This window comes from Gymnoscopelus microlampas (assembly GCF_963454915.1).
Source record: "Gymnoscopelus microlampas genome assembly, chromosome: 21".
NCBI classification, from domain to species: Eukaryota; Metazoa; Chordata; class Actinopteri; order Myctophiformes; family Myctophidae; genus Gymnoscopelus; species Gymnoscopelus microlampas.
In genome coordinates, this window is record NC_139958.1 from 20,500,629 (window position 1) to 20,513,018 (window position 12,390).

General features: G+C 38.7%; 1 protein-coding gene across 1 annotated transcript in view; it reads left to right on the forward strand.

The window, feature by feature from the left end:
* Positions 1-2,105: 2,105 nt before the first annotated feature.
* The window catches only part of ass1 (argininosuccinate synthase 1), a 31,668-nt gene continuing 21,383 nt past the window's right edge, over positions 2,106-12,390 (forward strand). Inside the window, exons 1-8 of the mRNA XM_084046756.1 lie at positions 2,106-2,216; positions 3,371-3,501; positions 5,242-5,310; positions 7,727-7,915; positions 9,617-9,673; positions 10,210-10,284; positions 11,174-11,244; positions 11,370-11,400. Of these exons, the coding sequence (XP_083902882.1) occupies positions 3,400-3,501; positions 5,242-5,310; positions 7,727-7,915; positions 9,617-9,673; positions 10,210-10,284; positions 11,174-11,244; positions 11,370-11,400 (594 nt within the window). The 5' untranslated portion in view covers positions 2,106-2,216; positions 3,371-3,399. The remainder of the gene's footprint in view (positions 2,217-3,370; positions 3,502-5,241; positions 5,311-7,726; positions 7,916-9,616; positions 9,674-10,209; positions 10,285-11,173; positions 11,245-11,369; positions 11,401-12,390) is intronic.

The following is a 12,390-nucleotide window of genomic DNA, read 5'->3' on the forward strand; positions in this document are numbered from 1 at the left end:
GAGACCACATCAGGGACCACCTGTTGAAAACCCCTGCCATGGAGAAATCACAATATCTCTTGTGGTTTTTCTCTTTTGCGTTTAGTTTACTTTTCCATTTTTTAAACATCTTTGTTTTTGTGAGCTGATAAAACAGTTTGTGAATTTGTGTTATATAAGTAAGTCATATTTAACAAAACAATGTCAGCCTTGGAAAAGAGTCTTGCTCATTTGCAACATAGCAGTAAGAATGGATCAAGCTGGTTTATGAACTACAGATTGGTATTTGACTAAAATAAGAAAATATTTTGATCCTAAAATGTGCATAGCCATTAAAAGAAAGAAAATGCTAAACAACCAAAGACATTAAAATGTTAAATTGTTTTACTACAAGAAACTCACTTGTCAGGAAGAGAATTAAACATTAAATAGTGATTGGGTAAATCGAATGATTTCTGCTGCACCTATGGTAAGGAAAATATTAAAGATTCAGAAGTATGTTTTAATTGTGGCCACTTTAGGAGATACTGTTATGACTATTGTAAACATTATGTCCCAAATTAATGTGCCCTGAAAAAGGGGATAGGTGGAATCTTTCATGTTCAAAATATACATACAAATGGACAGGCTCCTATGGCAAAAAAACACGAATGCTTATTAATATGACTGAGGAATTGAGAATGATAGATCCATGGAGACAAAACCCCTAAAATACTTAGATACTATAGATGTGGGAAGAAAAACATGTTTTAAATGCTAGACACTTCATATACATCAATGTATCAGATAAAGAAATATTAGATGAATGTAGGATGAGTATAGAATGTTTTCTAATAAATAAGAATAATTAAACAACTTAATTAAATTAAAAGATTTAAACCCGTGACATGGGGGAAAATTATTGAAAAACACTTCATTAATAAAGAAAAGGAACTTGAGGAGAACGTTTTGGAGAATGAACACAAGATTACAACCAATAAAGAAATCCTCTTGGAACTGAAAGAAACTAGACAGAGACTAGATTAATTTTCAACATACAAGGCTGTAGGTCCTGTGTAAATGTTATGCAATGGGTAATAGAGAAAATCGATTACTTGTATTTTAACTATGAAAGGCCCAAATAAGTAAAATGGTTGCAATGAGAATACACCCAAAATCTGGGGAATATTTGACATCACCAAAAGATATAATGGTAGCTTTTGGAGCTTATTATAGAGATATATGCAGAGTCTGACACTTTAGTAAATAATTTAATCAAAGACTTCCTTTCTAAAATACATTTACCATCACTAACGGAGGAAGAGGAACTTGATATCAAACCAGTAACACAACAGTAAGTTTTGAAAACTGTTACATTAAGAAGGGAAAGATCTAACTAAATGTGAGGGATATATGCCGATTGTGAGAGATTAAATTAAATACAACTAATCTTGGTTACAAAATTAATATTTCATTGAAAGTTATTCATTTTAGGCCTCCTTTCAGGAAATCAAATAGTAAGTTAATTAAATTCAATAGCCCAATATGGTTGCAGCCACAAGTGCAATCGTAAAACAATGGCAACAAAAGGTGAATGGTGTGTTTGTTATGGAAAAGGTGCCAGCTAAAATATACAGTAGCTGAAAATCGTCATTTTATGGATCCATTGTCACTACTAGCTATGTAAAAAAAAAAAAACGTGTGCAACATAGAAAATTGCTAGTGATGTATTATTTTTGTTGTTCTGTTTTTATATTATATTGTCAGGTATTTTCTTTAGTTTTATTAGTTTGGGTTGTCATCATGAAATCTATATCTAAAGAAACAAGAACATAGAGAGGTTTAGGCTATTTGCCAAATGATGCAATGTATGGATTGTATTACATTTGTTTTTCTTTTCTTTTTTGTTTCTTATCCATTAAATTTTAAATGTACAGGTTGACAAGAAAATAGCCGATCTACAAGCTTGTGACGCATTGTGAGCTTGTAGATCTGCTAAAAATGTTACTTAAAAGTACAGTACTTGAATACATGTATGTAAGTTACTATACACCATTGTCTGTATCCTTGACAACAGGAGGCGCGACCATCCTTTCGACCTATGGGATCCAGTCTTGTCAGAACCACCAATCACCATTGGTCACTACAACGTGTTGTTGCTGCGTGGTAATATATGATATAAAATCAGATAGGCATCCATTCATCTGGTCACTTGTTGCTGCTGCTGGCCGCTGGTAGAGAACTATACTGCGCGTAAGGTAAGTTACAGAACGTTCTCATAAATATTCAGAATATTTGTATTCCTTAAACTTTGTTTGCACTAGAATACCGCTAGCCGCAGAATTAGCATGCAATTCCCTCTGCTGGGTGGTCTTTAATGCCAAATACACCAAATGTACAAACGCAGTATAACGGCATGTTCTAAAAAAACTATAGGCTAAAGTTGAAGCCAACATTGTAGAATGAAACACAAACATACAGTAGGTCCTGTATTTGATATAACCCATTAAAAAATGTCATTGCTATTGAGAAACAGCTGATTGAAGTTTTGCAAAAAGACCAATCACAGCTGCTATAGGGGGTGAGTATATAAAGCATGCCAAAGGATTATGACCAATGTGCCTGACAGAGAAGATAAGATATGATTATGTGATTGTGAACAAGTGGTCATTCTGGTCAAATGCATGCATTTACTATTACCAACACAAAAAAATTACAACAGCAGTGTAAAAGACATGATGTATGTGATTATAATGAATACAATATATTAAGGGTGTATCACTGACACATGTAAAGTTATGCAGTTTCTGTAATTCCATCAGCTGTTAGTGTTTTTCTTAGTTTTTACATTGTGCTATGAATGATTGACTAAATGTTCCTGTTGGGACAAGTGCTAGTGTTTTAGTTGGCTTAGTGTATTGTGATGTGACGAACCATTTGGCCAGTTGTGTCAACATGTTAAGTGTTTAAGTATTGAATAACATAATATAGCAATAAAAAAAAACTATAAAAATGCCTTTCACACATGTTAGTTAGCCAATGGGTCCTCCTAGATTACTTTGTCACTTTATGTCACCTTTGGCTGAGATTGTCCACTGCTGTTTGTTTATTCTATACGTCCTGGAAACGTGCATGTAAGGAGTAAATACATAACCCCACCTAACTTAGATGTCGGCTTCCTTTGAAATTAGTCTCAGAACTGTTTAGCCATTTCCTTACCGAGTGTCAGAATCTGCACCATCAGTTATCAAGGCTTTTCAGATTTTTTAGGAAAGCTCATTCTGGTTTAAGTTATGACGCTGCTATCTATAGATCAGAATGTCAGAGATCATTAATTAATTTACCTTACCCTCATAAGCTTTGCAGTGTCGATTGAATTATTGTAATTGCTTTATTTTGTTTTTATTGACAGCTTGTGACATACTAAACTAAAGCATCGCCATGTCTAAAGGAACAGTGGTTCTGGCCTACAGTGGTGGACTGGACACCTCCTGTATTCTGGTGTGGCTCAAGGAACAGGGCTATGATGTTATTGCATACTTGGTAAGGTTGTGTGTGTGTGTGTGTGTGTGTGTGTGTGTGTGTGTGTGTGTGTGTGTGTGTGTGTGTGTGTGTGTGTGTGTGTGTGTGTGTGTGTGTGTGTGTGTGTGTGTGTGTGTGTGTGTGTGTGTGTGTGTGTGTGTGTGTGTGTTTGTTTGAGTTACTGCCTTGTCTTGTTGACTACATAAGTAACTCAAAAGTCTACATTTTTAAAGCTCAAACAGTAGAAAAATGTAAGTACAAAATATTACTAGCACATCTGCAGTGAATGGAGGTGGCCTCATCCACTGAGAAATGTTGTGTCAGGTAGGACACAGACCTTTACTGATGATATCAATACACAACGCATCGTGTGTTGGGAGCTTGTACTGTACATCGGCTATTTTCAAATAGCCAAAGTTTAAAATGGGGGGGCTTAAGTGGTTAACCCCCTATCAAAGGATTTGGCAGCATAATACCAGTGCAAAGCTACCCTAGATTAACTTTTGGCCCTTAGGCGGTGCAGAATTGCACAGCATGCAGATTTCCCTCTTGTGTAGCCTAACTCTTCATTCAGTGGTTGGCTATACAGGCAAAGGGAGTCGGTGAAGGCAAGGCAGTGTCTATTAGACATAGCACGTAGTTCACAGCTATGGCACGCAAGGCTCGTGACCCCATAGATCTTGTTGGTTTTGGGCTGACCTACTTCACGGGTAGAGTAGAAAAATAAAAGCGCTGCAGTTGTCCCGTATCTAAACTGTTGTTCTTGTTGAAATTACATAGCATTCACAGGTAAATAAAAATAAATCTTTGTTTCAGTACCATACCTTCCTGTGCTTTAAAGATGAGCTTTGTATCACAAAGCCCTTGGTGTATATTTACATATAAAAACAAGATTTTTCAAATGAATAATATATCGTCTGTATTTGTGTTGAATCTCACCTTTACCGTGGCCCAAGCAAACACATTTTGGTAGATTCCAATAACTTTGTATCAGTACCCTGATGACATGATGATACTAACTTCAGTAACTTGTAACAAACTTAAAAGCATCACAGTATCATGTGTTATGTGTGAGTGAAATCACATGTCCAACGTCCTTCTCTTATTACTAGCCATTATGTGTGTATAGCACTCATACATATCTTAGTACTAGCAATGCTGGGTGTATACAGTAGCACTCATTTATATCTTGGTAATAGCCATTTTGTCACTGTGTGTATAGAAAGTACTAGCCAGATGCGCTGTGAGCTTGTAGATCTGCTATAAAGGTATGCCCATTGGCACACCTTGGGCACAAAAACTTGCCATAAGCTGTGGCCTGTTGGAATAAGAATAGCAGTAATGTAATTAATTGAAAATACAAATGGTCATGAAAATGTAATAGTTTATTCCGTATGACCAGTAAGTCTTGTACAGCACAGTTTGTGATAATCCACACACTATGTATGTCTTAACATTATTTTGCTGACAGACAGACAGACAGACAGACAGACAGACAATGGCGAAAACCTAACCTATAGACTTATGTGTTACTATAGTCCCAGGTTTAATGAAGGTGGTATACCTGTTTTCTGGTTCATTTCCCCATAACTTTGTTTGATGGGCTCAGCAGCAGTTTTGAACCGGAAACACACGCTGGCCTGCATTTGTTTGATCCTGTAGGTGTGGGGTGAAGTGAGTGCTTAATACAAATATAATTAGCCTCAAGTGACAGGTAAAATGTTATCCGTTTGATTTGCTGTGCAAATTCTGTGCTTGCAGGCAAATATTGGACAGGAGGAGGACTTCGAAGCTGCCAAGGTGAAGGCTATAAAACTGGGTGCAAAGAAGGTGAGCATGGTTCTGCTAAATTCTGAGGAAATGTTGGTTTCCTCAGGAAACGAAACCTTTGCATTGTGGCTAAGAGTTGTGCTGCCTCCTCCTTCTCAACAGAAACTAACTAACCACCTATTTTATTTCGATATACAAGTTTACTTTTGTTACTATTATGTACACAGTAAGTGCTGAGGACTTAAATGGGGCCATTGCTGTAATAACTTTGTACTCATGTGCATAATTAAATCATAATGAAGTCTGATTGATAGATGGTAAGTATGGCAAGACCCATGTGGATGGATCGTGCCCCCTTGAATTTCATTTCATTTTATTTATAATGGTTAAATCGCTTCCATTTCATATCCAACAGTGGATATTATGATTAGAGTAAAGATCTGAACTAAGATTACTCCAATACAAGTTCACTTGTTGTAGTGTTAACCGTGATGTTTTCTCTGCTCCCTGTGTGGGTGCAGAGACTAATGCCTGGAGACAGTTTATTTGTTTAATGATTAAACGACAGATGTTGTGGTCCAGAAGTTATATTAATAACTCATCCCCGGCAGCCAGCCAGCCAGTGAAGCAGCGAATCAATTTGATGTTGAGAGAAAAAAGGAGCGGATCTAGTATAGAGCCCTGAGGGATCCTGGTCAACAAAGTACAGTATATAGGGTTTAAGTGGTTAAAGGCAAGACCCCCCTTTTATATGTCCTTATTTATAGGCCTCCCAAATTTGCTCAGGTTTTATAGAAGGATTTTTCAGAGAGTTATTCAGTCATTATGACGCAATATGATGGAGTTCTTATTGTTGGTGATTATCATCAATGTTTGCTGCCTCTTTTCATTTGTTTTTAGCAACCGATTTGATCAAACTCTATGAACCCTTTAATCTTGTTCAGTCTGTCGCTGGTCCCAGTCATGCTAAGGGACACGCATCTGATCTGGTGCTTAAAAAATAATAACCTCTGAATAATAACGCTAACGTCAATATAATAGAATTTCCTGTCTCTGACCATAACGCTGTAATATGTCAGACCCTGATCCCTTTATCCTGCTCCCAAGTACCCTACATCCTTCCGTTGTCGTGCTTTCACTTCAAATTCTGCTCATTACATCTGTCTGGCCTGCTCAGTTGCTCCGTCCATATACTGTTATCCCAGTTTATTTTAGTTTTTTTTGTTGTTATTGCAGCATTCTTTCTGACATTAAGTGCTGGATGTCCCAGAACTTCTTCCAGCTAAATGAGGCAAAATCAGGGATCCTCCTAATTGACCCACCAAATTCCACCCTCTCCTTCCATTCACACCATGGCAGGTTGTCAAACAATGTTAAGAATGCGGCCCATAATCTGTGTGTGATTTCTGACACTGACTTGTCCTTCCAAAGTCAAGTTACAAGGGTTGTACAACCATGCTTCTTTTCAGCTCAGAAACATTGCCCTTTGTTCTCCATACACATACAACAGTTTATGTTATTGTAAATAATACCAGAATTGTGCATCCGGGTGGGCAGGGATGAAGTTCCTGTCGGAGGCACCGCAGAGGATTCTCCGCGATTATTGGCCATGTTTGTGTTAACTTTACTAATGATTCCACAGGTTGTTTAGGGCGCCTGTTCAGCAGGGAGTGGAACTGGGAAGGTGAAACTCCTCACTGTCTGGTGAAAAGAAGCGGCTGGCAGCTCTATGTGTATCAGAGGGGACACATAGTTGTCTACACCCTCCCCAAGACCAACAGTAGGAGAATTGGCATAATGACTAAATTGGGAGAAAAATGAAAAATCATGCGTAGACTGCAATCAGTTCAAGCAGCAGATAACACTCGCGAGGTTTACACACACGTGCGCGTCAGTATGTGGGTGTCTGTGATGTGTCATAAAACTGACGTGTCAAGCAGCTGACCAATTTGGTGGTCTGTTTACGCTCTCTAGTGACTGGCGGTTGGTATGCACCTGTTTGCTTCCATACGAACCCAGTACCTCCAGTGGGCTGTGCTTCCCTAAGGGTTCTGCTTATGGGTTTGTTATTTATATATCACCATGCTCTTGGTTGTTTGTCTTCTAATGTGCTGAGCAGGGAGTAATATGTAGCAGAGTCTGAATGGCAAGATCAAATATAATATTTAATGTAATTCGTATTTACATTTTTTAATTAAATGTAAAAATCTATCTATGTGAGTTATCTGACTGGAATGGGATTATCATAAAATGTAATTAGATTCATTAAAATAACTTCACCATCCAACTTTTACACCAAGCCACCATCAGAGAAGCCCACCAAAACCAGTGTTTAATCTAAATTGTGCATGTTAGATGGTGACTTTATTGTTCAAAGGAAACCACAGCAACAATTATCCTTTGGCAATGAGTTAACTTTAATATTTTATACAGTACATATTTACAAAGACAAAATCTTTTCTCCCTTCATTCGTAGGTGTTTATTGAGGACATCCAGGCAGAGTTTGTGGAGGAGTTCATCTGGCCTGCGGTTCAGGCCAATGCCATGTATGAGGACCGCTACCTGCTGGGCACCTCAGTGGCACGGCCCTGCATCGCCCGGCGGCAGGTTCAGATTGCGCGTCAGGAGGGAGCCCAGTTTGTTTCCCATGGCGCAACTGGAAAGGTAAGTCACTCACAAGTATTACATAATCGTCTAATCGCAATTATTTGAGATAATCGCAATTATTTTTACATAATCGTTTCCACGTTGAAAGATTTTCACACATTTTCAAATGTAAAAAAAAGCAGAAATAGCAATATATCAACTATATATTGCTGAAATATAATCAACTATTTCAGCTTTTTTTATGTATAAAAATGATTAAATATGTCAATAATTTCTTTATATATTTCAGTTATTTGACATATCTGCCCTGTGCAATTTTTAATTACGAAGCCTTCATATGTTCCACGCCAAATGCACAATTAAATTATTTGAGCTCCAATTAATCGTCAACTTAAATTTGTAATCGTGACAGCCCTACTCACAAAAGGAATTTGAGGAACCACACTTGAGTGAGGAGTAGAGAAAAGGATCTTTTAAAAGCTGTCATTATTGTCCAGTATGTCTGGAGTTTCCGTCATTAACTTTTCCCCCAACTCGCCTGAGGACCTGAGGTCGAAACATGTTGGCGTATGCCTTGTTATAATAAAGGCTGTTTCCTCCTTTGTACAACTGAGTGCCCGGATCCTCTGGTTTTATCTCATGTTTTATCACCTCTGACCCAGGAGCACCTTTGATACTTTAAACTATTTTTTACTACTTATGTCTCTGGTGAGCTTCTGGTTGCTTTGTTTTCTCTCACTCAGAAGGTTAGTGAGGAGTGAATTGACATTTCTACCGTTCCCAATCCATAACTCATTTTGTTTGAGTTATGGATTGGTTGATTGATTGTCTGTTAATTAAGAATCTTCCTACTATCCTCCAACTTGGACTGAACTGTGACATACATAGTTGCACCTGTATTTAATTTCTTATTTGCATACTTATAGAGAAGGGAAGAAGTGGCCAAAACTGACAAGCCCTGTTCTGTCTGAACTGCGGTACTGGTTGATGAGTCTCAGTTAATTTAAACATGTTTTCAAAGTCCCTCATCCACTTTATATAGCCTCTCCCAAATTCTCTTGTTATATTTAAATCAGTACAATTTTCTATCAACAATTGCATAGCTACCTATAACTATAGGCTACAAACGTAACCCCGGTTATTTGAGTATTATGAGCGAGATGTCTCGCTAAAGGGAAAGCGCCCCCCTGGCGTGATCACAGAAGCATTTATTACACACTTCCAGACAATTTATTAGCTGGATTAAGGTCGCACCAGGCCACGTCAGCAGGGTACCACCCCCCTTTGTGCTACATAAGGGACTGCCGTGGCTTCAATTTAAAGCGCATTGAACTTTCACCTGCATTAAATGTGCTATACAAAATGCTAATGCTAATCTAAACTTTACTTTCTACTCTTTGATTAATCCACTTCACTTCCTGTTTTGGGTTTGGATGAATTGTAAATTGTGAGTGACCTTGTTTTTCTATCATGCCTATACTGCAGCATCTGCCGTTTGTAATACAGTGTCACACTTCTGCCTCTAGAGGGAGATAAACACCACTGAATCCAGTTCAGAGGAAGTCAAATCAAAATGATGACAACTTATAAAAGCTATACAAGTTACACAGTCATGACTTTGCATCTTCCTCTGTTATTCTGTTTTAAATGTTCTGCGATGTTGAACATTTCACCGGTTTAAACTTTCTTCAAGAAAAATGCAGATGAATATTGATGCAGTCCTGAGGTGTAGCTAAAAGAGTTTGTTTTATTTTACAGGGCAATGACCAGGTCCGTTTTGAACTCACATGCTATGCTCTTTATCCTGATGTTAAGGTGGGTTTTCTCTGCTGTAAGGTGGTAGTTGTCTGGACCAGTGATTCTCAAGTTATCTCAACCTTTTTCATTTCATGGACCCCCAGTTTGATATGCATAGCCCATAGACACCCATTTAATATGATTGGGACTGGGACTGCAACCTACCCTGTAAATCCTCAGTGTAATTTAACTCTAAGTTAAATCTTGAGCGAAGATACAGAGGCGCTGGAACACTTTGTTTGCGCCACGCCGTTCGCGAGTCGCAACGCTTGATGCAACGTCGAGCCAAGTCAAGACTTTGCATTGCCCTAGTATGTTAACGTCTTTCGAGAGAATAGTTACAGACCTGTAAGGGTGCATTTGGTTCCTATCCCAACTATCAATCATTTAGCTTGGGACCCCCTGGACTCCGCCCAAGTATACCCTGGGTACTTTGAGAACCAGTGGTCTAGACTACACCATAAACAATCTGTTTGATTGATGTTCCTGAAACAGTAGTTGCGTGTTGAGACCCTTACTGTCTCTCTACTGTATGTATGTGACTTCTGCTTTAGATCATCTCACCGTGGAGGATCCCTGAATTCTACACTCGGTTCAGAGGGAGAAAGGACCTGATGGAATATGCTCAGGTTCATATGACTGCATTGCTACACACATACAACATGGGGACAACATAGGTGCTCCGTTCAATTTCCCCCACTAGAGGGCGGTGATGATATTTCAGTTAAAGACACATGGCACAGATCATTTTAGAGGCTGGGAATTCAAACAATGTGAACAACAGTAACAATGTTATAATTTGGGATTCTCATAAACAATAAATATGTTATATACATTTTGGAAATCTATGACCAGCTGCCCCACCCCAACATTCATAAATCATCCATTTGAGTGGTTTTGTGATGTCAGGCGTAGAAGTCCACCCAAGCTCCATATAAACAAATACAAGGACACTAATATAATCAATATTCATTTGATTTCATATTCAACAGTAGAAAGTGTTCCAGAGCAATGCAAATATAGCTGGTTTTGAATGCTAGACATTTACAATCTACATATAGGCCAGTCTTATGCCAAGTACAGTCTATACTCTATATAGTATGTAAAACTAGCAACCTCCTCCACTCAATGTCATGATTCTTCATACCCGCACAACTGCTTTTTCAGCAGTTATGGAGGACTTTACTCATTTTAATTACTTTACATGGTGTATATTTACCTTTAATGTTCCCTCTCCTGTCTTGTCAAACTGAGTCATGGAGTTTTCCACTCAATATCATAAATGACGTAAATAAACGTAAACGTATTATGTCATTGTGCAATCTGGATGACATAGGCAGTTTAGAGAGACATGTATTTTATTGTGGTCACTTAATGTAGTATACACATATGAAATACCAACAGCGTGAAGTGATTTAATGACTGTACTCTGACTTATTTTGATCAGAAATTATTGCACTACCTTTCCTTGAACACTCACGTATGGTATGCTTTGATGCCACTCTATTTCAAATCTAGACACATGGCATTCCTGTGTCCGCAACTCCTAAGGAACCCTGGAGCATGGATGCCAACCTCATGCATATAAGGTGGGTTTTGTTGGCACAATCAATCTATCCCAAGAGTTTCTTAATGATACATTTTCAATATCAAAATTTGATTAGCCTGTAACAGTATGTAACTGGAATTAAATCATTGATTTCTTTTCAAACAGCTATGAGTCAGGAATCCTGGAAAACCCCAAGGTAAGACCCTGTTCCTGATTTGAAGCCTGAAAGTTTTACATAATCTCAAAGGCGATTGACTAACATATTTTTCTCATGCGTGATACACATGGACGTTCTTTCATACTTGAACCCTAGCATCCCTATTGTGGGGGGAACATTTGCAAAAAATAGCTGATCTACAAGCTCACAGTGTGGTGTGAGCTTGCAGATCGGCTATTGTCAACGAAGAGATTTGTTGGAAAAAGGAGCGGACCAAGTTCAGAGCAGAACCCGGTCAACAAAGTATTCGCTGACAGCGCAGACAGTGTAAGTGGTTACCACAGCATGAGAATAAACAGGTTTCCCCTCTGGCAAACCTGCTGTAATATTACAAAAAAAGTGCAGCTCCTTGAATTTATTTTGTCCTTCACACACGCAAACAATTTTACCACATTAACCCAGCATCGCTTTTGTGAAAAGGGGTGGGAAAAGACTCGCACTCTACAAACATATTAATGAAAACTTCTTAGACAGTAAGAAAATATATTTATCTTTTATTTTTACATGATCAATAAAGTGATCAAAGTGTAAAGTGCAGCAAACATGATGATGGTTGACATGACCGAAACGTTTGCTGCACTTTTATGTAGCATCGTAATCATTGCGCTTGAAACCAGCGTAATGATAACACGGTGTCAATCCAATGCACTTCTGTTAACCCACGAGAGCCCCACCACAGACCAACCCAAGTCAATCTCCCACACTTGCATGGGTGGGACAGTTTGATCTCTGCTGTGGTCATGGGTCAAAGCAGTACATGAAGGTTGCCCTCGACGACCTCCAAAAGTCCTGTCCCTCCGTCTTCTTTATCTTTGCCTCTGTCTGAGTCTCTGTCTCTCATCACCCCGGGTCCTCGCCGGGCCCTGGGAAGAGCCCGGGACACACAGACACTGACTTGTCGTCAGAAACGCTTCGCCTAATTCCCGATTTCATGGGAGCCCGAGAGGGGGAAGGGTTAGGGTGGCGCAC